The following is a 26588-nucleotide window of genomic DNA, read 5'->3' on the forward strand; positions in this document are numbered from 1 at the left end:
GTGTATAATTACTGTTAATTTTAATTAAAAATAATAATTATTAAAAAGAAGCTTTGTTGTTTTCTTGTTTAAGCATTACTTATTTTCAAAGAAATTATTCATATTATTTTTTTTCGTAAATAATGCTATACTAATAATTAATGAAAAATATTTAAAATGTTAACATTACGTTAACTTTAAATATTTTTAATATTTCTAGCCTAGGGATGTGTAAACTTAAGATCAAATTTGAAAATATGTAGAGTTCTTGGTGCCTTATCGTTTAAAGCTGTTTATTTTGACAGCTAGAAGTGCCGGAATGGTTTGTGATTGGCGGTGAATGTTCTGCAGCGGAGCACTATTGGCGTAGAGCGACGGGCGCGGGGCGCGCGGGGCTCGGCGCCATCGCGAACAATAGCCGGCCAGCAGCGAGTTAGCGAATAGCGCTTATCTCTCTCTGATGCAGGCCACGCAGGTGGCGCGGAGCGAGACGGCGCGTGGTATCAGGCGGCCGCCCGCGCCGTCTCGCTCGCACGGGCCCGCGCGCGTCCCGCGGCGGTCCGCGCCACGAGCGGAGTCGTAGAGCCTCATACGCGGGTCATAAACGATCCGCGGCCATAGTGGAGGTGCACGCGCGACATCGATCCGACCAACGCATCTCCGCGGGCGACCGTCGCGCGCTCGTCGCCGCCGAGCGATGAGTTCCAAGTTCATCATCGATAGCATGCTCCCCAAGTACCACCAGCAGTTCCACCACCAGAGTCTGTTCGCGGGCGCCGGGGCGTCCCCCATCGAGGCGGGGCTGTCGTCGTCGCTGTCGTCGTCGCTGTCCACGTCGCTGTCGTCGTCGCTGTCCGGGGGCCTGGGCGCAGCCGCGCTGGGCGCCGGCTCGCCAGGAGCCGGGAGCCCGCAGCGCTCATCTTCCTCGTCCTCGGCGTCACCGGGCGCTCCCGCCAGGATGTACCCCTACGTATCGCACCACCAGCAGTTCGGCGGGTCCGTGCCCTTCCCGACCGGCGGCGCGCTGTCTGCAGACGACAAGAGCTGCCGCTACCCGACTGCGGTAGGAGGCGACCCCATGGTCAACTACGCGCTGGGCCAGCACAACGGCGGCGCTGCGGTGTCAGCAGCATCGGCCAGCATGGCGGCTGCGGCTCAATTCTACCACCAAGCTGCAGCGTCTGCAGCATCTGCGGCATCAGCAGCCAGCGTGGACGCCATGGGGGCCGCCTGCTCACAGCCGTCCGCTCAACCGCTGCCAGATATACCGCGGTACCCTTGGATGTCCATCACCGGTAATTTTTTCAATCTTTCGTTGCATGAACTTGAAATGTTAGTTTGGCCATTTTCTGTTAGATCATTGATGATTGATGTTCTGAAACCGGAAGATAAATAGTATCTAAATATGCATTTATTATTAAGGAAATAGTAGGTAATAGCTTTATAGAATTGATTTACTTAACATTAACATATATGTATATCCTGATTTTATATTTTTTTATTGGCTTCCGTTTATTTATATTCGGAAGTATACATAAGTAGTCATTTTGTTGAGCTTTTACTTAAGTTGCGCTGTAAGATAATATTTAAAGTTCTTTATTATTTGATTTGTAGGTATTTGTATGTGTGTGTGTGTGCTGTAACATAAAATTAATTTAATTACCTTTTTAAACTTTAATGTACATACATATTATAATAATTATCTTTAATCAAAATAAAAAGAGCAATTATAATAATGAGAATAGCTTCTATAACTAGGAATCCAATAAGAAAACTATTAACAATTACTTTATCTAACTTTGATGGCTATATAACAATACAACTAACGTTTATGACTCTACATCAATAAAAAGTTTTGTTTAACCGTTCTATATAGGTACTCTACAATAGATTCGTTTTGCCCAAAATTATTATATTTTAAATAATATAATGCTTATTACCAAATTTAATTCGCCATTAACCTATTTTAATTACAATAATTACTTGTTTTAAGACATTAAGAGATAACGTTAAAAAATACATGATAAAATTTATATGATGCGACGGGACGGACGGCGACGGAACCCACAATTTTTTTTTTATTTCTTTGAAATATGTCTAATTTATAAATATTTTTCATAGGTATATACCTAATATATAGATAGTAATACATATTTAAATATTTTGCTATAAAAAGCCTAAACATTTTTCTAATATTAAAGTAACTTGGTATATTAATCACAAAATAAAACCACAACAAAAATAATTTCAAATTATGACTATATATTTATTACCTTAATAATAAAAATATTAAATTTATTACTTCTATTAATTTTAATGGTACATAATTAAATCTTTTGATAATTATTTTTATGGGTACATTCTCATTTAATAAAACAGATATAGTTAGGTATAACCAATTAATTTTCAAATAAAATATTTATTTATATTAGAACTAATAATGGCCGATTGATACCGATATGGCGCAGTGGCTCAATCGTACACCGTAGGTTGTGGGTTCGATTTTCATTCGAAAAATTCAACTTTTAATATTTTAATTTCTTCGTCACTATGATAAGGCAAACCGCGGCGTTGAGTTACATCATACATCACTCTCGTTCCCTTCCCTGGTAATTGCGGAATACGGCGTGAATCTAAGTAATAATAATAAAAAAGAATTAATTATATAGACATTTCTTAAAAACAACAGTTGACGAAAAATCACCTAAACAATACTAACCTAGGTTATTAAATAGATTCTAGAGACGCGCGTATTCACGCTTAACGATGACATGTGAGGTCCAATTTGTACTCGAAAACGGCCAGCTATTACATACAAACTGCCTGTACGCTTTGAATACAATAGCACAACTATTTTTATTTGCGGTTTTATAACTGTCTATACAAATTTTAGTACTTAATAATCGAATATTTTGGGTTTATCTAATAATAATATCGTATGTAAGTAAATATATTTTTTTAAAAAGCATCCAGATTAAAACAAATTGTTCTTCTGCCTATCTACGACTGGTTAAACAAACAAACTGGTTAAACAAAATTTATTTAATTTTAAATCGGAATTTTAAACTAAATTTATGTAGGTACGCCAGTTACTATTGCGTCAATAGCTTTGAAGTAGAGTTAAAGATACTTGTGAATCATAAAGATTTTTACATGTAAAGCGCGGCCTTCTTCACACATGACGATCATCAATAACGTAAAAATGTAAAAGACACCATAACCAAAGCCAACCTGCCAGTGAAACGGCTCGTAGCTCACAGAAATTATACGAAATGGCCTATAACCAGCTTGTTTTTTTGTTTTAAACGCGTTCATTTTCGTGATTTGTTAGCAATGCTAGATTACGAGAATTGCCGGAGTAATATAAAAATATATCAGTAGTTGGCGACATTGTGAGCTTTCAAAACTAAAATGGCCGAAGAATAAATGTCACCGCGATGACGTTTATTCACAATAATGCTCAACTTTTCGTATCTATTTAACAATGAATATAATTTATTAAAACATCTATATCGTTTTTCTTTGTAAAATTTTATTTTTTTATTAAATTTTATTTCTTTTATTATTTTATTCATATTTATCGCGACAACGGATTTAATTAAATAACTGTCGCTCTTTGTGCATGTTACAAGTAATTTGGACATAATGTAGTGATGTAGGTGACAGTAGGTAGATCTAGGTATATATTTATAACCTGATTAGCTAATTATTTCATACACTACTAAGTAATTATTAAAATCACAGAAAAATAATCTAATTTTATTAATAGAAATAAATTTATTTTTCCACCAAAACAAGGTAGTATATTAAAAAGAAAGACCATATATAAATTTATCTATAATTTAATTCAACAACAATACTTGTCATATAAAGTAGGAAATTTATAATATCAAAATAGAAAATAAACTTGTTTTTCTATAAATACATATATCAAAAGAATTTCTTTAATTAAATATAAAAAAAGAGAGTTCAATCGTGCAAGACATATCCCGACCGTGATATATCGTTAGAGATGAGCCGGTCACATGTGTGCGGGCGACCACGGCGCATGCGCCACAAACATGGCCGACGCCGCTGGCCAATCAGAGGGCGCGTACACTCGCTCGCATTATACCGACGGCTCTTAATGCTATTGATTGCTATTTGTAGCACGTTGCTAATTACTAATGCTACGTTTACTTCATTTTTATAATATTATATTAGTATTAACTTCACTTATTATTTCTTCACGATTTAATTTAACTAAAAATCCTACATTTAAAAGAAAATCTCACTTTGAAGTGATTACCTTGTCAGTACATAATTTATATAGGTAGGCAATTTAAATTATAAAATAAATTTTAATTTCTTTTTTGTAATATTTACCTTTTTAAAAAAATAAATTATAAAAAATATATCCATATATAGAGAGATAGGAACTCTATACAAAATATTTGACTTTTAAGAAAATAAATAGTAGGCGGAACATTTTTTGTAGACTATTTTATGATACTGTCAACAAAAATCATTAATATTGAATTAGAATTATATTAGATAGTCTAATTTGTATTTTATATCCAATAGAATATATCTAAATTACATCATTAACACGGAAATTAAATTCTTATACCAAACCTAGAGCCATTTCACGTCTTGTTTTAAAAATTTTTGCATAATAATATTTTTTCTATGAATTATGCTGTTTTTAATTATAGTTTTCATAATTTTAATATCGATATAGTATAAATTAATACATAACTGAATTAGGTATCTGCAATCGTCCAATATTTTGAAATTGAAAATTAATTTAAAATATACCTAAATGTTTATAAAAAATCTTGATTTAGAGAATTAATATATTTAACTTTAAGTTATAACATTTATTTAATCATGTTTTTGTCTATGTTTACAGTCGGGTTAAAAATATAATAATATATTCGTTATTGTTAAAAATGAAATCTACAATTTACTTCAATAATAATTAGTTTTTACGCACAACTGTACACTCAGTTTTTAATTTTACATACATATTGATACATCCGCATTCGCCAATAGTATTTTGTTAATAGACACGTAAATACTTTCAATTTTACTACTAGTTTTTATATAATTATATTGTATTGCAGGAACATGTGTGGTAATTTATATTTGTATTGCAATTTCGATGTATCAAATAATGGAGCTTAAAACCATTAAAGATTATTCGATCAATGCATTTTATGTTTCCGATTGACACAATTCAGTAAATTTAGAGGCACTAAAAACCGAAGTGTACTTTAATTGGTGATACAAGTGTTTTAAAAGTCCAGATAATTTTGGTGCATATATTTTCATTGATAACACTTATCAGTCACTTATTTGAACTTGACTTTTTTTGGTTTAGCATAACGTATGCACTACGTGTGTTGACTACCCACATGTTGTAATCAATATTGTGTGTATTTTTAGTCTTGTTTTCCATACAATGTTTATTTATTTATTTATTCAATCTTTTATAATTCCCAGTATAGCACTACATAACACATTTTCATATTTATTATAATCATTTTCATATTTATATCAAAAAAATCGTACTTAATATAAATAAATATTAACTTTAAATTTAAAAAGTGACATTATTTTTCATAATAAAAGCTTTTTTCATAGTAAGTTATTTTTAAATATAAAGAATCTTGTACTGCCATAGAGTGTTAGAAAATCAAAATTATTTAATTATTCCGTATTTCTTCGTGCCATTTCATATACCTAGCAATAGCGCCTTGAATTCATAACTTATCAACCGCTACAAGTTAACACAACAACTTAGGTACTTGTAACATGCAAAGAAAAATATAAAATAAATAAAAAGTTGTACAAAACATTTTAATGTGTTGTGAGGTGTTTTTATTATGAAATAAAGGTAATAAAATTATTGGAAACAAAAACTAGCATTTAATATTATAAAACATTTAAGCGAGTGCAATATAGGAAATATAATGTAAAACGAAAAAAAATATGCTTATAGTTTTCTGTATCTTAGTTACAGTAAAAAAATCTCATATAAAATTGCATGTGCGTTTGTTTTTGTTGTTATTTCCGCTTTGTTAAAATAAATATCTACTGAAAAAATACTAAGAATTACCTAGGGTACTTCATATTTAGGTAAACCTAAAAAAATATTAAAAATAAACTTAGTAGTAGATTAGCTATAACATTTTTTTTTCTCTTATTTTTTTATTATTGATAGTTTAAAAAAATACAATTTGTGAAAAACTTTCAGTATTCAACAGAAATGATAAAAATAAATCATCTCGTCAAAGCTTATTCTTCAAAACCAAATAAAACATCACATTTTTATTCGGTACCTAATTTTTCTTGTAATTATTTTATTATTATAACAATTAAGCATGCAATTTAAAATTACCTTTAAACTGTTGATGTGTTTTTCCATACAAAGACATACAAAAATTTTACTGTTAATGTTTTTTTATATAATTTTGCATGTTTTGATATCTGAATAAGAACATTCATTGCGATTGATAATAGATTTTCCATTTCCAGATTGGATGAGTCCCTTCGACCGCGTGGTCTGCGGTGAGTTCAATGGTATTTATCGTTTCAATTTTTATTTTCTTTTAGTTCTAAGTACTTAGAATAAGTGGTGTTTAAAGAGGCAATATACACGTGCTTTAGATAATTATTTATAATTAATATATAGTATTATTTTAATCGATTAACTACACGTATTGTCACGCTCGTGTGTATGGGCTCTATCATGCCTTCCGTAACATTTTGTTGCAATTATTCATTTGATATGGCTTCGTTGAATCGTTGCAATTGATATTTCTACTACGTTTTATAATTATAGCGCGAAAATCGTTGTTGTAAACAATGAAATATCTTCAATTTAGTTCTGGTGATTTGGTTATGAATAAAGTGGAATTACTATATTAGGTATACCTTTTGATATTTTGTTGAAAACCATCAAAGTTAAAGGCTACTTTAAGCTACAGTTAACTTATACATACGAATATGTTTACAAAATAGTTAAAAATCTCTCGAAAGTTGCAAGATTTTGAGCAACATCCATTGAATTGTATGACCGTGACCAATAGTTTTATTGTATCTATCTGTTAAAAAAGTAACGGAAAGGGTTTAACGTAAAGATCCACAACTTTCTCCGAAGACAATAGTGAATACATTGCAAAAAAAGGTTGACCAAATTATTAAGGTAGCCAAGTATAAAAAACAGACTGTGTTTTTCTTAGAATTCTGTATTATTTTTTTATATATATTTCTGTATTAGGTACACAATATCATTAATAAATACAAAAAAAAAGTTTTATATGTGAAATATGAGGACATGTATGTATTTATTTATTATCGTTCACTTTTCTAATGTAAATTTACATACATTTATTGTTACTCTTATTATCTAAAATCGGATAGACATTTTAGCAATAACAAAATATAATTTAATAAAAAAGAAAAAGAAACGGTAGCTTCCTCCAAAACCTACTTACCTGATCAACTAAAAGCTTCGCATCCCTAAATCTGACAATTACATTAACGTTCGCAACTCTCACCGTTCACTAAAGAAACACCAAACAAAAGATCTACGGCAATGGGGTTGCGCAATTTCTCTTTTTTTTTAAAACAGCAATCCTTTATGTTTAGTCGATGTTTACAAATAACGTATAAGTCAAAGGGTTTTAAATCACAGTGTCGAAAGATTTTAAAATAAGCTTAGAACAGCCATTGTTTTGTTAGCACGCTCATAAATTGCTTTATTACCCGACTCTCCGCGACGTTTCTGCGAAAGTTAATATAGCCAAAAACGCAGTCAAAACATCGTTTGTTATCAAATGACAATATGAAGTAATGTATAGTCAACTGAGGCAGTCGTGGTGCTGGGGTACAAGAGTGTGACTGTATCGGGACGGTTGTGAGTTCGATCCCCATTCGTGGAAATGTATTATTATTTGTTAATATTTTCATTTGTTCGATTTGACACCAAGACACAAACCCGGCGTTGAGTTTCGCGACTCAACAGGCAATGTCTCGAAAAAAATCGGCAAGAAGTGGAGAACGGAGTGTCTGAACAGCAGGTTCACTTTTACAGTAAGATACAGCGTAAAGCTAAGAAAAATATTTTAAAATTTTTGTGAGAGAAAAATAAATACGTTTGTAGGTTAAATATACTATTTTTTATAATCCTGCCCGTGTGAACAGATTATTAATTATTATTTCGCAAATAAATATATCTACATCATTTAAATAAATGATTATGCTCTTGAGAAATTTATAGGTCTACATACATGTTACTATTCAAATATTTTAAGCTTATATATATATATATATATATATATATATATATATCATTTTAAGTTTTTAAATAAATAAATTCAAATTAGTAAAAATGAGTAAACCATTTAAACGTTTTTGTATGTAGCTTATAATATGCAGCTTTAAACGTTTTGCTATATATATATATCATTTTAAGCTTTTAAATAAATAAATTGAAGTTAGTAAAAATGAGTAAACGTTTTTAGTAGAAGCTTTTGCAGAGAAAATCATGATTTTATTTAACGAAAGTCCAAAGTTATAGGTCTATTCTTCTTAGTAAATCACCCTTAAAGTCTAATTTCTTACTAGTAGATATAAGTTACTTAAGTTGAATTTAAAAAAAAATATTTCTAGTAGAAACTTAAGTCTTCATAAAACAAGTTTATAGCGCTATAACAATTAATAACTAATCGCTGTCAATCGTAACTATACAGTTATAAACCGATAGACGCTAGTGCTGTTAAAAAAAACGTTCATCCGCGAACAATAACATCTGAGAATTGACCATAAAGTGGCGACCTTGCGGCAATAAAAATTTAACGAGGCAAGCCCGTAGAGTACTATAGTATAAACACACCGCCAGATTTGAGAACGTGACTGTCATAGAAACAGCTGGCTTCACATCTGTGTAGAGAACAATTTTACATTAGAAATATTAGGAATTTGGCAATGAAAAGCTCATTTAAGCAACTAGTTATGCAGTTTATTAAAATTCGCTAATTAATTATAATTTTGATGTCTATATCTCAAGAAGCCAAAAATTAGTAAATTTAAAGTAACAAGATATCTCTTGTACAAGCTGGAAAAATTGTAATAAATATAACGTTACATATTGACGTGACCATGAAACAATATGATGTCTTATTTTCTAGAGCCGGCGAGATTACGTACGCGTGCTTATTTAAAAACAAATGTCAATGCCAGTTTATTCGCGACCGACGCGGTGTTCGCGTTGTGCGCTCGAACAGAACGCATAACTTTCCATTAGGCACACTTTACTATTACACTACGGTTGACGAGTTGTGGCCGTTACAAAACTAGCTGTAGATTATTGCGCAAGTTTTTTTTTACTTTTGATTATATTCTAAGCCCCCAAATATTCAGAAAGCCTAACTTCACAGTGTCCACGACTCTTCAATTGTACTGTACTAGTGGTATTCCATAGCTACGCTTATCTAGAGACCGCGTTTGTCGTTCAAGGCTATTGTTGTTAGTATTACATGTGTTACACAACACGTATTTTTAGCTACATACCAAAATGCAATTAGGTTGTCGACCTCAAAGAATTAATACGTTATGCAGTGCATGGATCTTGCGAAGATAATGTATGGACTATGTATGTAATATATGTATGTATACATTCAACACGCGGTTCTGTTGGTATATTTTCGCTAAGAAAAACAAAGTCTTCATTCAGTTCATATTTTTTAATTTTATATACAATCTCCAATAGCGTTCTAATTATTATGGCTATTAAAATATTTCTAAATAGATACGTTTTTCTTTAATTTTAAATGTAACCAAAATATAAATTTAGTTTGAGCGGATAAACAACAATCTTTTAATACATTAAAGGCTTTTAATACAATAACATAAATTAGCATAATCGTATTGTAATTCTGAAATATTTATTGAGTAGCATTAAGTAGCTTCACGTCCTCTAAAACAATCGTCGCATATTTTCAACAATTTCGTAGTATTTAATGGATTTTATTTTTAGCCAACGGATTAAGGGTGAGAAGGCATTCACAAAGTAAATGCTAAGGAAATTTTCTATTGTGACGATTCCTGCGATTTATCGACTGTTTAGAAATGCATTTTAAGTGCATCCAGAATTCCACCATAATTTAAGTTAAGAGGCCAGTCGTGGCGCAGGGGCATAAGCATGTGACTGTAAACGCGACTGGTTATCAATTCGATCCCCACTCGAAGAAGTCCAATATTTAATCTCTCTCTCCGAACTCTCTCTTTCTGGTGTCGAGACAAAGTTCGACAATATCGGCGAAATTTGAGGAAGGTAGTGTCTTAACACTAGATATCCCCCCCTTACTGTATGCAGGATATAGCGTAAAGCTGATTTATTTACCTAAGTGAAGTAATCTTAATAAACTAATATCAATCCACTTTCTAGTGTCGATACACTCCAGTCATTCATCTCTACCTTCATTGATTTTAATACCGATAGAATACCTCCAGCTCAGAACGGTATCCGTATCATTTACGCTAAGCAATTTACTCGGACGATTGCTGTTTCGCAAGGGTCAAAAGGTCTCTATCAAATATGAGTTTTGGTCAGTAAATTTGAAATAGGTATTACTTGACCCGAACCCTTACTGAATAATATATAACATTTTATTAAACCTTTAATAGATTTTTTTAATATGCTCTCAGAAAATCTAGCCAATATTTCGAATAAAATATTGTAATCATTTTTATATTGGAATTTATATATATTGGATACTTAAAAGATAATTGCTTTATCTAAGGAGGTATGTATCTTAAAATTTTTCTCACATCAGCAAAAATGATTCTTTATATTTATATAGGTACTCGTTTGGAGTTAAATAACAATAAAACTTAAGTTGCTACGTGTTTATAATAGACCTTTATAAGCAATTATTATGTAAAAAAGATTAATCACTGATAATTATGTTAATAAGTTTCTATTTACTCAATAAACCTTAGTCAAGACTAGGTTTTAAGCGCAAATAGGTACTAATAACTTTTTAAAATTGTACGATATATTAAATGAACGTCTTTTAAATTAAAATAATCGCTACTATAACTTTTTTGTGACCGACTTAAAGAGAGAAAAGAGAGAGAGAACTTTTGAAAGACAATAAAAGCTAAGCGAAATAAATTATTAATAAAATACAAGTAAAAGTCAAGCACGTTGGTTTCCAGTATGTAGCTACTTGCGTAATTACTTACAACGGTACATACGGAACGAGATTCTAGTGTCTAACATCTCTTGTATAACAAACTCTCATATTAGATAACTGCACAAAATAATTTCTAGTCATATCCCATTTATGTAAAGAAGCATCTATTAGAATAATTTTGTAAGCAACACCTATACGTGATTGTATTTGAATATATTTTCAATACATACATACTTTTATCGGGAACAAGTATCACCGGATGTTCGTTTGGACAATAGTTGCATGTAAAATCGATCTATGGGAATTATGATTTGAGACTGAGTCAATTATACTATTATTTATATAGGTATGTCTATGTTATTCTATACAAGAAGTTTTAAAAAAAACAAAACAATCGATTAGTCTTCGATTATTTCTTTATCCTTAACTAGAAATTATTTAGAAAATATGATTTCTTTTTAAATAAATAAATATCACAATGATATTTTAAAGATATTTTCGCAGAATTACTATAGTGACTGACCTACTGAGAAAGCGAGGATTTTTTAAAGATTTTCCTTTAATAAAAAATATTTGCGGTTGTGGTTTCTGTATATTAAGGCTTATATAGTATACTAGCGGCCCGCTCGCGGTTTCACCCGCGTGAACCATGTTATTATCAATTTCTATCTCCATGACTACGTCCTAGTGACGTCTATGCAAAATTTGAGACTCCTAGCATTTGTAGTAACGAAGTTTCATACAAATTTTCGACCCCAAAAACAACCCCTTAGAAATCGAATATTGCAAATTCCCGTCTTAGCGAGCACCTACGTCCTATAAGTAACTCCTATGCAAAATTTGAGATTCCTAGCACTTGTAGTTTCTGAGATTTCGTGATGAGTGAGTGACCTTTCGATTTTATATAGATTTATGTGGGTTATTAATAAACAACTATTAATTTTAAAACTTAAATGATACTATACTGTTTTTGATAATATATGAATACAATGTAAAATATTAAAAAACCTTCCATTTTCCGATTAAAGAATTTGTTCCCTATTGAAAATGGACCGAATGCATCTAAAGAGTGCATTAATTTAGTATTGATTATATTTTATATAAATTATTTATTTGTATCATTGTTTTGAGTCATAGTTATATTTATAAATATTTTACTAAATAAAAAAAATACTTTTTTCATATAAGTCACAAACAAGTTACTCGGTAATATTAGTCAGCTTGGCAAAACAGTCGCATTCGTCGCATAAATAATAAAGGAGATCAAAGATAAGCGCAGAAATTTGATATAGCTGAAGTAATAAAATATAGTTTAGATTTCTCTATTGCAATTTGTATCGACACATGAATATGAAATGTTTCATATAATACAGTTCTTTTATTAAATCTTTTATATTTTTGAAAAAAATATTGTAAATAGGTATATTATTTTCATATCCCTGCTCTGTTCTACAATGTGAGTCAATAGGCTCCGTTACTTAACAAACAGTGTTTCGAATTCGGGCGGTAAACGAGAAATGGAGAGATTTAACACTTGGTTGTCCTATCCCGCTACGGAACAAAATTAGTTAGAGTTAAAAAACAATGTCGATATATTATTATCCAAATTCTCTTTTTAGGTTTTTAGTTTAAATCGAACTCACAACCATTGCGCTTAGGTGAATCCAGACAAGTAGTCTTAACATGTTGTTAGTCATGTGTCATGAAATTAGCATAGCATAGGAAATTTTCTAAAGGGTTTTTTACAAGGGTTGTTTACAAAGATTTATTTGATACGATGATTGCATTTATAATTTAATTGACTCAGTGCATTATTTATCCTTTATGTATTTAATTACGCCATTTGTTTTCTTACTCATAATTCCAAACGTATTGTAATTGAACATTATATTAATATGTTAAACGACATCTCTACTAAAGTATTCGTGTACGGAATTAACATGCTTCTTTTGTTTGTGAATTAAAATACGAGATTCTTGGAAACAATATCTACTTGGAGATTACTAAGCGTAATATATATTTAAATATGAATAACTTACCAAAGATTCCTAAAATTAATACAAATTTCGATTGATTTCTGAAAAACACACGAGTTTCTTACAAAATTGAAATATATAATAATAATATTATAACGCGTATTTGCAAAATTGTTATTCTGAACTCACATTTGTCTACATGTTTAAAAAGAGGCTTTTATCATATGATATGACCCTTTGTAAGTTCAACTGATTTCTCTCCATGCCAAAAACATTATGATAATTTTAATACTACAGACTTCGACTACGCCAATTTGAATTTATTTTATTCGTCTGCTATAAGGCGGGATGTTCGTACTGATGGTAATGTCACGTTCTAGACGGCTTATCATATGAAATTTAACGGTGCGTTTGTTAAAACGTATTAACTATGGAAGCATAAACAAGTGACTTTATGTGTTTATACAATGTATTAGAACAAGAGCTGTTAGCTTAGGATTCTTGCGAGTAAGCCGAGGGCGGCGCGACGTTGGCTTCTCGTTGCGTAAATATAACGAAACCCAAAAGTCAACTCTGTTATTAAGTTCAGAAGCCTGGCCGGCGCGATAACTGTGCCATAACGCATAAGTGTCGATTGCTCTCAAAGGAATTAAATGTATTGCTTACAATTTATATCTCTATTAGCGTTAAGTAGTGTTTACACGTGTGGAGCTCGCTTAGAGAAACATACGCAACTGCCACCTGGCACGGCTCCGTTCTCGTGTCTTACGTTATGCACGATGAAAGAGTTTTCTTCCGAAGGTCAGCGACGACTGGTCATATGTTTGTTTACAGCGGTCAGCGTTTCTGACGGTTTGCATAAGCGGAGGGTAGTCTCAATAAAAACAAATTGGCTGGCCGCTGCCCGGAGCTGGGCACTTACACACGTACAAGGAAGCGGGGCGACACGCCCGAATATGATTTACTGGCAGTTCTCGACGCTTGTGTTGGCTATAGAGAAATATTGTAGCTATGATACTCACTCGCGCTTTACTTATTTACTTTTGTAGAAATCATTATTGTTCTTACTTATAGAGACTTTCAAATGACTTTATAGTCAGATTACTTAGAACTAATTAAAATAAACAATAAATTAAAACGGCCATCTAAAATATAATTAACAGGTAGAAAACCTTTTTGGTTGCATCTCAACACACGAGACATTCAATATGAATTAAAAACAAACGTATCACAGCATAGCGGCGGAAGACGTTGTATAAATAAAATGAATGAAAATAAATAAATAAGGAGATAAAGGTACCTACGGAGTAACGTTACAGTCGTAGGTTGTTCTACGACGATACATTAATCTCGGCGATACCATCTTGTGGCGGGTAGATCAGATAAGGAGCTGATATAATATACCTATATACCTACCTACCTAGAGGTAGAGGTAGAGGGACATTTTCACCTTTGTACGCTTGCGGAATGGAAACCTCTAAAGATATTCCTTTGTTTATTACATGAACGTCCGATAAGATCGTATAGTAGACTATTTAATTAAAATTATATTTAATTAAAGTAGTAAAAAGTAGCTTATTTAGACATTTCATTTAAATGAGACTGCATTAAGCTTGTTCATTGATATTTATTCTTTGCTACCCTGTTGGTATTAAAAGGAAATAGTGAGTTGCCGTTTGAGCTTTAATAAGGTAATGTTAACGAATTTAATTGATGTAAATATGTAATTAAGATATAATTTTATTATATAAGTAGATGCTTGGTAGTGAATTGACGGGAACAGGCCTTTTGCGGTGATCATCTAAGTTCGCTGCAACTTGTTCTGTAGATAGATGGAATAATTAACTTTTTATTGGTTAAATATAAAGAATATAATTTACATTATTATTTTCTGTTATGGGAAACTAGTAATAATTGAAAATTATTTACTTTAAATATTACATCAGAAATCTCTTTAATTTCTATTATTCTGTTTCTATAATCTACTACTAGCAAATTTAAATATTTCGTTTAATTAATCTTCATAGGTACCTAACCATTTAGTTAATCCTTAATTACGAATAAAATAAGCGAAATTGCGAATTGATGCCAACTATTTCTAAGATGAAATAACTCTAACTAATTAAAACCGTATAATAGGTACAGGTAAAGCTGGCTCTTATATTAACATACTTCTAAGTAACCGACCGGATAGTAAAGATAAATGCCATAATAATATTTACATATTGTTTGCGCTTTATTATACGAATGCAAGCTTTAAACATTTTAAGTCAGCTACTTTAGCCGACCAATGTTGATAAATATATTTTTTTTTGTCGAACACGCATAGAATAGATAAGGAGGTGTCAATACTAAAATTGCGATCCCACGATAAAATCTATGTGATGGGATTAATATAATTTTATGTGGGTTTTAGCCCTTAGAATTCGCGCGGTGTAACGTAATGTATGTTAGAAGGATCGAAAGAATATGGGGGACTAAGGGTAGGCGAGGGCAGGACAGGGTGCGCCTGACATTGAAGTAGTGCCAATAACAGTGGTATAAATAGAAGGGGCCGCTGCGTAGGGCGGGCGTACGAGATCAGAATATTTTGTCAGTTCACCAGATATCGCATCCTAAACAACAGATTACAATGCTGGGAGGCTCTCCAATGCTCGCTTCGTACCCTGATCGATTGCAAACTCCATACAATTTATGTTCTCCTCGTGTGAATTTATGATCAGTTATCCATAGTACTTGTACAGTATTGTAAGCTTTATACTATCGTAAATTAAGGCATCGTAAGAAGGACACTTGTTGTTTTAATTAATATTAATTAATTCTACCTACCTACATATGGCATTTCGATATATAAGGACTGGGGCGAGATTGAAATGAGATATGTTAATTTGAATCGATATTTAAAAGTTTTAAAATACTTTTTTTGTTCTTTCAACTTTGCAGATCAAGATAATGAATTTATAAAAGTAGGTTATATGTATGATTCATTCATCATCGCTGATTCATTCGTACTCGTATATAGTAATAATGTCACGTGAGAAAAGCTTTAATTCCCAGTAAATTGAAGCGGTAACGTAGGTACAATAACAGTTAGTAAAAGATAATATATCATTTATAGTAGACTCGATACATATCTAAATGTTTGGACTAGAAGTGGTATAAAGGTATTAACAAGTATAGGTATAATAAAAGCAATAAATTCACCCCTAAAAATCGGACACCCTTGAAGTAAAAAATGACCAGGATAAATTGGTATGGTGGTGGCAGCCTATAAAACATTCAGTTTATGGGGTGTCATACTTACATTCGGAGATACCGATGTGGGAATACTGATACGTATCTATTACTACGACAGAGGGACAATATGCTTCTATTGCTTGAGTAAATGTTTACAAACACATTTATAGCATGACGTTAAAATCAAAGATTCTATATTTATATAGTTTATATAAAAGGTATATGCAAAATAAATATACAATATATTCAAAAAGTGATTCATACCAGTCATAAAAGCAAACTAATTGATTAAAATCATAAATATTTCCTGCGAACGAATAACAAATAGCGTATAAGATTAAAAGAGCACTTACGTTGAATTACTGAAAGAAAACGTAAATTTAGCTGTTCACGTTACGTTACGTAAACTGAAACAGTTATATTTCTGAAGGAAGAGTTCTATTCTATTTACCCGACTGTGCGACGCAGAAAAGGGTAATGTGTCTATGTCTCTCTTATTATATAACAAACTGAAAGAAACTTATCGCTTATCGGAATTCATTGTTCAATTAATTAAATCTTCTCAAGAACCCCTTAAATCTTCTTTAAACGTTACATAGCTACTAATGCAATTTTATCGGAACCTTAGGGAGGCATCAATATAAGGATTAAGAAAACTTACCAAAAGGCTTTCCATTTGCTATATTACACTAGTGTTGTATAAATTTTATTTGTTCTAATGCATAAGGGTGCTAATCGATCGCTAATAAATTTTACCTTCGACGTGGTACATAATTTTATTCACCCTTCACACGTTTCTCTCAGCATTTATCTGATAAGAACCTATTTATAGGTTTACCTACGTTACGCATATTTGAATTATTTCATAAAATTTTATATAACAATTTTACACAATATAAAATTACAGTTTTACATCCAATTTTCACTGAAAAAAAATTTAAAATATCATATAGCGTTATATAACCAAACAAAATGTTTACAGTAATTTTAACTGGTAACGACCGAGACCCGAGCACCAGTGGATCCCTCCGCCCCTAGGGATACTCCATAGCTATCGACTCACATAAATTTTTGGCACCGAAATTTGCAATCCTATCTTTTTGCTCCTGTAAGGGTCCGACATTAACATAACAGCGCCGGGCAATTCGCCGTGTAATTTTATGAATATAACCAGCCACCTATTTAAGAGAAATGGGCATCTTATTTTTATATTAGAATTATCTATGTATTACTGTTATCTGTATATAATATATGGAAAGTAAATAAGAAAAATAATTATAATATCATTTTTAATTATAATTTTAATGAAAGTATTACCCTCTCTGTAGAGACGCAGCCTGAATGTCTAAGATGCGATTTAATCGCAACGATTATAAAGAGGGGGACATATACCGCGCATTCTTGAACCAGAAGGGCTTCATCATTGCATATTAACTTCATTTCTCTTATTAATATTCTAAGAGAATTATTTCATTTCTTTCATAAGCATTATTTAAGTTCGCTTTAAATTTTAATCATAGAATAATATACTTATGAACTTTAATAATTTCGATTACCACTCGAGGAAATGAAGTATATAATATTTTCATTGCTTCGCTCTGGCTTCGAGGTAAAGATACCTCTAGAATTCCGCAGTACTTGTAGAGCGCAGTGCCTTAACATCAGGCTCCCTTTTCGACATTAAGCTACGAAAAAGCTGTATTTCAGAAGGAAAGCCAATGGTTTATTGACGCATGTAAAATAACCTTTGATAATTTACGTCGACCATAACACATAATTAAGCCGTAACATAGTTTACAAGCACGTTAGAGCACATCACACCCTTGGAATAGAGCTTTGTAATTAAAACGCTCTAAACGGACAATTATGTAGGATGAGGATAGCGACGTCTCTGGAGGAGGATTCAACAACTAGAGGAGGATGAGTGCAAGTAAATTTAATGCCTACTATGAAATTTGACTGGTACTAACGTTATATTAACAAAATTAATTTAAAATGCTTTAGCTTCACGATGTATGTTGTAGTACCAAATGTGAAGACCCTCCGCTCCCTACTTTGAAGAAGCATTGTGTGTTGAGTGGCGAAACTCAACGCCGCGCTTTGCCTCGACATCGAAGTAAAGAAATGAAAATATTAAACATTTCATTTCCTCGAATAGGAATCGAACTTTCGATCTATCGCGGTTACAGTCACACGCTTCTGCCTCAGCGCCACGAGGCCTCCAAGCCCTTTTGATGCCGTTGTAAACCATTATACTGAAATTAAGATTAATGACACATGAGTCATTTCGACTTCCTCCAATATTTTTAATTACATCGAACCAATCGTACTAAATGCATCCACACTGCACATCGAGGCCCGCATTAAATACCAATCAAGGGAATTTATGCGAACTGACATAATCTATAAATAACATCGTTGAATTAATAAGCGCACAATAGGACAACTAACGAGCACCGCTGGAGGCCAGTGCTGCCATTTTAATTTGTATTAAATTTGCATGTTGGCAACCCTATTATACCCTCGCCTCGCCCCGCCTTGTCCATATCAGCATAGTCTGACTCCATTTTCGGTCAGTGCAAGGGTGAATTTGATTAGATGCAGCTGACAATCGTTGTTATATTTAGTGGTTTTGGGCTTATGTAAATGAATAACTCTATAGTTTCTAACTATATAATAAACTTAAATATTATATAACATTTAAAATATTATATAACAATTTAATATAAAATACTACTTGTTAAATATTATTTCTTAAACAACATTCTTTTAAATTATAGCTTAATTTATTCCGTACACCTTAAAGTAATATATAAAAGCATCCTGTACATAAAAAGCACCCCTAAAATTCGAGCCAATAAATATAAATATTCTTTGAAATCATTTCCCAAGTAGGAGCAAAAATTTTACACAGAACTCTATCTAGCTGTTTTACATTATGGAGTCTGTTCCCTGGAACATTTGTGAGCGTTGAGAGGTGGAGGTACGAGTATATTATAAAATATAACAATATCCTCCCTTTGTTTTTAAAAACGTATCAGGTACGTTCGGAATGGGGCGCGCGTTGCGGTATTCAAATTCAGTCTGTAGGGGAGGCTAATTTGTTTTAAATTACGTTACGATATTACATTTAGAGTAAAATATTGCTGATATAAACAGCGGGAGAGGGTTGGATAAGCCATTCAGGTTCAATGTTTAATTGTTGAATCTTATTATACGGACGCCCACGTTCACGCCATTTGTTTTAGATGTTTGGAATTATAAATGGACTATATGTACATATATGAATTATAAACAGGAACTACGCTTGAACTGAATAAATACATATTGATCCTTGAGATTCCAAACAATCCTTGAAAGTTAAAAAATGACGTTGTTTTTGAGTTTCAAAAATTATTATACAGTCCTCGAGGTCTAAGCTAAGCTTTGCATTTGTGTTGGTGCTCATGTATAATGTATTCGTATGAACATTAATTCTTAATATTTTAGTTCTGTGGTTGATTTATTAAAATTGATTCAAAAGAATCTAGAATTCTGTCTCTACTTTTATAATCACTCATAGAAATGCAAGTCTCGCGAACTGTAGCTATGTATAAACATTATTTAATGTATATTGAGATCTGAATAAATAAAATCTAATTAAATAAGGCCTTGTCTTCTTTAATTTTAATTATTAATCATGTTTAGGGTTCTGTGCTCTATGGCTAGAAGATTCCTCTGTCTGTCTATCTGCCCGTCTGTCGCGGACGGATCTATCACGAAGTGTGATAGTTAGAAGTTGAATTTTTTTTACAGATCATGTAATATATTTTTATTACCGCTATAATAACCAATACAAACAAATTGAACAAATATGTAATGGGGCTCCTTATCAACAAACATTTTTTTGCCGTTTTAATAATTAAGTGTACGGAACCCTTCATAGGCTAGTACGAATTGAAACTTCGCCGGTTTTCAATCTAAATAAGCTTCATTATAATTTCAAAATTAAAAAATAATACCTACTTATTTAAGGTTATTTAGCATTTTTGCACATTTCTTACAAGAACGACTAAGACTTACAAATAACTACAATTTAAATACAATAGTACGAACGTATTACCATATTTTAGTTGAATAAAAATCTTATTTACAACAAGCGAAATGAGTAAAACGAAAACGTTAATAAAGATATAATAATAAATATCCCGGGGAAAACCTTCGGGATTCGAATCAAGCTAAGGGTAGGAAAATTGCGACAGTCCCTGAGGAGGTGCGGGCGAGCGACAGCTGTAGCCTAATGTTCTCCCTATGATTTCTTCAATCCTATGTATGGAGATAGATATACCGTTGTTATATAACGTACACATAATGGAGCCCTAGATTAAAAAGAGAGAGGCCAGTCGTGGTAAAGAGGCACAAGCGTGCTGTAAATGCGTGAAAATTGTTGTGAGTTCGAATCCCACTCGAGGAAATAAAATATTTAATGTTTTCTGGAGCGCGGCGTTGAGTTCCGCCACTCAACACGTAATGCCTTATTTGTGTGATTTTTTATCAAATTGAATCAAAAACCCACACTATATATTCAATGAATATAACAGTTATTTTCATATAAGTACAGACTATATATTTCAAATCTAAATAGCTAAAATTTATACATATATAATGTTCTAAATAAGTCAATCAATAAGATTTACAAGTACCTACTAACCAGTTGACAAGTGAACTAATTTCTATTCGATGTGATTGCTAGCTCGAACCGAACCGATGTTGCGCAAGCGATGATAATCTCAGTTTTATGATCGAGACATCGTAAATGTCTATTAATATGAATGGGCCCCAATTACTTTTATGATTCGCGTTTTGTTGACGGTAGCTCTAAAAAATTTTACGACACTCGCGCCCCCCATCTGCTGAACCGTTGCTTATGTTGAATGGTGGACAATCGCTATCAAAGGCAGATGGTACACGGATTGGATTCACCTGCAAATTTTAATTTTATTCTATAAATATAGATACTATATATTGAGATTAAATTTTTGCAATAATTTATGCTGTTTTAATTTTTTTTTTCTTTATTGGGTACCTACCTACAGTCTGTCTATATTTATTACAAAGCTTTCTTTATGTCACATAGTAAAAAATATAGTAAATAAAATGTTTCTTATAAATATTATGTAAATAAAATTCTTAGTCAAAACGTGTAATATATTCAATGTATGTATTCTTTGTGTATTGAAGGATGTAATTCTGAGTGTGACTAAATATGCTTGTCAGTATGTGCATGTTTCATGATGCTGCTTCCTTTTTGCCGAATACAGGACGAATTTGAAGACATTTTACATTTATATATATAAAAAATATAGATTTTATAGCTATTTCCATTCTAATTTCTCTCAGCAGTAATCGTATCTCCTACTAATAGCATCTATTTGCCAAGGCCAAGCGGTAATAGATTAGCAATTGCTCCCAACACATTCAAATGCAAAATACAGTACCACCGTGAGTCATATTATCAAAATAATAGTAATACTCAATAGCAACGGCCATTAATAGCACTTTAATAACTAAACTAAAACATCTGAAACATACAATAACCTATTGAGTGAAAGAAAAAGAGTAGATTTGAATGAAATAGATAGACAAATAACGGAATATCAACTTTTTGAATGAATGAATGAAAAAGCGTGGATTTGAATGGGTATTATAGACCTATAATATCAACTTCCTGTACTCTGCGCCAGCGTCCCAGGGCGTCTATCACACCATACGACCCGTTGATGCTTCTTACTCCACTTTTATCGATCGTATCGGTCGTTAAATGCAAATGAACGAGCGTTTCGGACCACAACATCCGAGCATAATATTCATATGACAGTATTAAACGTAATACGAAGTCGACAGTTCGTTGGAAATGTAATCGTAATCGCTATGCGCTTTCAAAACATAGCGTAACTCGACCGCCTCAATGGGCGAGATAGAAGAATGTTTTTAAAAGCTCTTTTTATTGTGCGTACACTTATAAGTGCAGCTTCTTTGGTTTTATAGCTGTAATACAAGGATATGTAATTATTTCGACTATTATCTACATATATTGTAAAATATATAAGAACTTGTACGAAACAATAAATCTGCTTAACGATTATTTGTATTGAGTAATGAAAATATAGAAAATAGCTTTCGTATATTTTTCCTATAAACCTATTATATAATTCAAACTATGAATTACACAAATAAATCCACACAACGCTAAATAAAAATCCAAAAAATGATAGAAATTAAAATTAAATCATTTCAGTTGTCCCGAAACGTGTTAGAGTCCGCACTGCCCATTAACGTCGGCCACAATATTTAGTTATTTGGAAATAGTATGTGACACATAATACTGCTTTTTGTGGCCCTCAGAGCGCGTTATCGGTGACTGATGGAGTCATTTTCAAAAATAAACGTCCCTCACTCCTTGTGAAGAAAACTTACGACCGCTTGACATTAATATATATTAAAAAAAAATAATGATCTCCAAGTCTTAGTCGTATACGAGTACTGGGTGCCCGGGCTTATCTCCAAATAAGAATAACCACAAATAATAGGTAGGTACTTATCACGGTAATTTAAACTTTTAAACATCCTGCTCTAGTATTAACACGTGGTCGGATGGGATAAATATTGATGATGAAAAATTAAAGCTGTATAAACCAATTGTTTAAAATTATTATAATTTAGATATTTTTTTCTTACTTATGATTATATATGACTTTTTGTATATTACATGAATTTTATATTTATGAATTTTACTAAACAAATGAATTTAACTTTAAAAATGTTAAAAAAAACTTAAAATGTTGATTATACGCAAAACACTCGCCGCATACTGCAATTGTTTTATTTGTGTAAAGGACTAAGCTTAAAAGAATGTCACGTTTTGAGTTCTACTTTCATCTGTAAAAGCTTTTAGTATAAAACTCATTTTCCTAATTATATTGAAATAATTAAATAAGTTTGTAACTTTGTGTATTTTGCTGTATCATTAACAACGATTCTAGAGCTGTAAATTTTAAAATTCACATTTTACTTTTACTATATCTTTAAACGTTTAACACATTACACCTGGTGTGGTTCAAAAGTCAGAGTACCTTCGTAAATTCTTTTATTAATTACTCAATTTTATATTTTTAATTGAATCTTTCTTTATTCTTAGAAATATTCTTCTTCCTAAGTGTGGTGGCCGTTTCATTCACATAAGCTTTTACGTGTTCGTACATTATGATTGCCCTTTCCGGGCAGGTTGAGAGTCGAAACCAGTTTTGTCGGCTACTGCTTTACAGTCAAGACAATGATCTACGCCTCCTGAGATCTGCATAACTCGACATGCATTTTCCTCATAAAATAAACCTTTGCGCGATATTTAAAATTTAAATACTTAGGTACTTCTCAGGAATTGTTGTTTTCGACTTTTTTTTTGACATAATGTTATTTAAGAAAATATTTTGAGTCTAATAAAAGTAGAAATAACCCATTGAAAAAGCTACTGCAAGTTAATAATTCCCAACGAGCAGTAAAACATTCCACCACATCTTACATCTTATTTATTAACTTAATTACATATTGTACGAAGACATATAAAATATAAAATTAATACTAATTCCATATGAATAGGCAAACGTATGAACGACTGTGCATAATTAACAGCGAGTGTGCGGTTCCACCTTGCAAGCGCATATGAATACAGATATAAATTATTAAACGTATTGTTAATTAAAAACTCTCCAAGACTACCTACTTGATTATTGAAAACCAAATGCATAAAATGTTAAATGTAAATATTTATCTAGTAATGTAAATACAGCATTCGTTCGACAACTTATGTAAATAAACCATGTTTACTGACGAGGTCTTACTATAAGTTACATTAGTTGAAACAATAAATGAAATTTATTTGAAATGCCGAGTACTATTTGGGGTGCGTCTCATTCAGTGTTGCTATTGTACATACGAATCCTATAATTTAATTTATAATTAGTTTTGTAGTTTGTATTTTAAAAATAAACATTTGACTCTAGTTTGGATTTAAGATATTTAATTAAAAATATAACATTATGAACTCTTATCGAAGTATCACTCATACATAAGTATTTTACTATAATGGAAACATTCAGGCTAATTAAATCGAATATTATGTGTCATTCGAGATATCGTATATGACCCTTTTATCTATATATCCATCAATTTCAATAATAGGTGTCACGAAGATCCACAATGCCTATATTGTAAGTTAATATATTGCTTTTACAACGATGATAACTATAATATGAATCTGCAAGAAGAGCACTGTGCGCTGTACGTAACACGTAGATATAATCAATTCGTTCAATGGCCATTACTCGCCTTATCTACTATAGTTAGCTTACTTAATAATAATGCTAGTATTTAATATTTATCTGCCAATTAAAACCTCTTTAGTTGATAACTATTTTACAGTCTACATATACCTACATCTTTTTAAGATTTAGTCGGTAGCAATTATTCCTAAATTGTTATTTATTTAAAATATGTTGTTATTATTATTTAAAAGAAAAGAAGTATTTTTTCACTTATTTAAATAAAAATATGTTTTATAAACAGTTTTGTTATATTTAAAATTATAGCTATAAAAGTAATGAAAAATCAATTAACACAGTCATAAAAATATGTCAAAATAAAAAGTTACCGGTTCTCTTGAGATTTCTTAAAACCGGATTATGAACAAATTAATAATAATTTTAACTAATTATAATTGAAGATAATCACTTTAAAATGTTTTTAAATTAAAATAATTTGTTTCGAGTGGCCTTTGTAATAATATGTTAAAATATTTACCATAAAATTACTTATGCTGTACACAGAGTATAATAATAAAATATAAGTAATATTTTCTCATTTTAAAACAAACATAGCTCACTTACTGTTATAAACTGCTTTATTATAGAGTTAATTTAGCAAAGAAATATTGTTTTCATTTTGAAAGCTCTACGTTAGAAGATATTATAATTTAGTTTTAGTAGCTAAGAAAAACTAGATTATAAAAAACTTTCTCGACTGCCCAACTAGCGCTCGTAATTTATCAATTTGTATTAAATATATTTTACATATAAAAAATATATGTACATATTATACAAAAAAAATAAAAATATAAATCACCTATCGGTCTCAGAGTATTTTTATGCTAAACTGGTACACTTATTTCAAAAGTTGACCCAAATGCAGTGACATTTTTAGGTTTTTGGAATGACTTTTGTAATGTTCAATTATTTCTTTCGTCGCTCTTCAATAACATGTTGACAGTATTTTTTACAATTCGAGAATTATTTTGTGAAATTTCGATTTAATTTTCAATTTTAAACAAATTTCGTTCAATATGGAAACTTTGACGATTGTCTGCCTATATTGCATCAGGTTGTGGGTTTGATTCCTACTCGAGGAAACGAAAAAGTTAAGTTTAGCAATTCCTCCAGAATTCGGCGAAAAATGGAAAATAGAGTATCTTAACATAAGGTTCTCTCTGCCTAACCAATATGCGGAGAGCGAGACACAAAAAAAATCTACTTATATCTTCATAATTCACAATAAATATGCGTATATTTCTAAAGGGATATGGTCCTTAACTATATTGTAGCTCTATAGCCACTTAAGTGATCAAGTCGTTGCCCCGTGCACTAAATCAGCCTGTCTGCTCTCGGTTTGGGCGACCGGCCCTCGTTAACAAGCTTACAGTCAGTGGATAGGTTTATGCAAAATAGTTTCATTTCGTTAAACAAATTCCGATAAAACTTTCAATAACTTTCAATCTGTGCCATGATTATTTTCTGTCTTTCTTTTTTCTACTAGTCTTATGGATTTCTAAATTTGTTATTAGATACATTAAAATACTTGAGGCCATGGTGGCACAATGGCACAAGTGTGTGACTGTAAGCACGAATTTTGTGGGCTCGATTCTCGCTTGTATGAATTGATTATTATTTATTAATATTTTCGTTTCTTCCCTCTGGTAACAAGTCAACAGCGCGGCGTTAAGCTACAGCACTCATCACGCATGCCTAACTGGGTTCCTTATACCTACCCTGCTATAGGCGGGACAGAGCTGATGAAAAAAAACTAAAAAATGCTTTACACACCATTACATGAGTTTCCTCTATAACATCAATAAATCATACCATCAGCAAAAGGGAGATCAAAGAGCGTTTCACTACAACTG

At 31.7% G+C, this 26588-nt stretch overlaps 1 protein-coding gene across 2 annotated transcripts in view; it reads left to right on the forward strand.

Moving 5' to 3' along the window:
• The first annotated feature begins 545 nt into the window (after positions 1 to 545).
• Positions 546 to 26588, forward strand: part of LOC146540005 (homeobox protein abdominal-A homolog) — a 36687-nt gene continuing 10644 nt past the window's right edge. Inside the window, exons 1-2 of one of the 2 annotated variants that reach the window (XM_085207585.1) lie at positions 546 to 1274; positions 6484 to 6543. In XM_085207585.1, coding sequence (XP_085063711.1) covers positions 677 to 1274; positions 6484 to 6543 — 658 coding nt within the window. In that variant the 5' untranslated portion in view covers positions 546 to 676. The remainder of the gene's footprint in view (positions 1275 to 6483; positions 6544 to 26588) is intronic. The other variant, XM_085207586.1, reaches the window with a different exon arrangement.

Source organism: Heliconius melpomene, chromosome 3 (genome assembly GCF_056956725.1).
Source record: "Heliconius melpomene rosina isolate 202511_hmr_F chromosome 3, ASM5695672v1, whole genome shotgun sequence".
NCBI classification, from domain to species: domain Eukaryota; kingdom Metazoa; phylum Arthropoda; class Insecta; order Lepidoptera; family Nymphalidae; genus Heliconius; species Heliconius melpomene.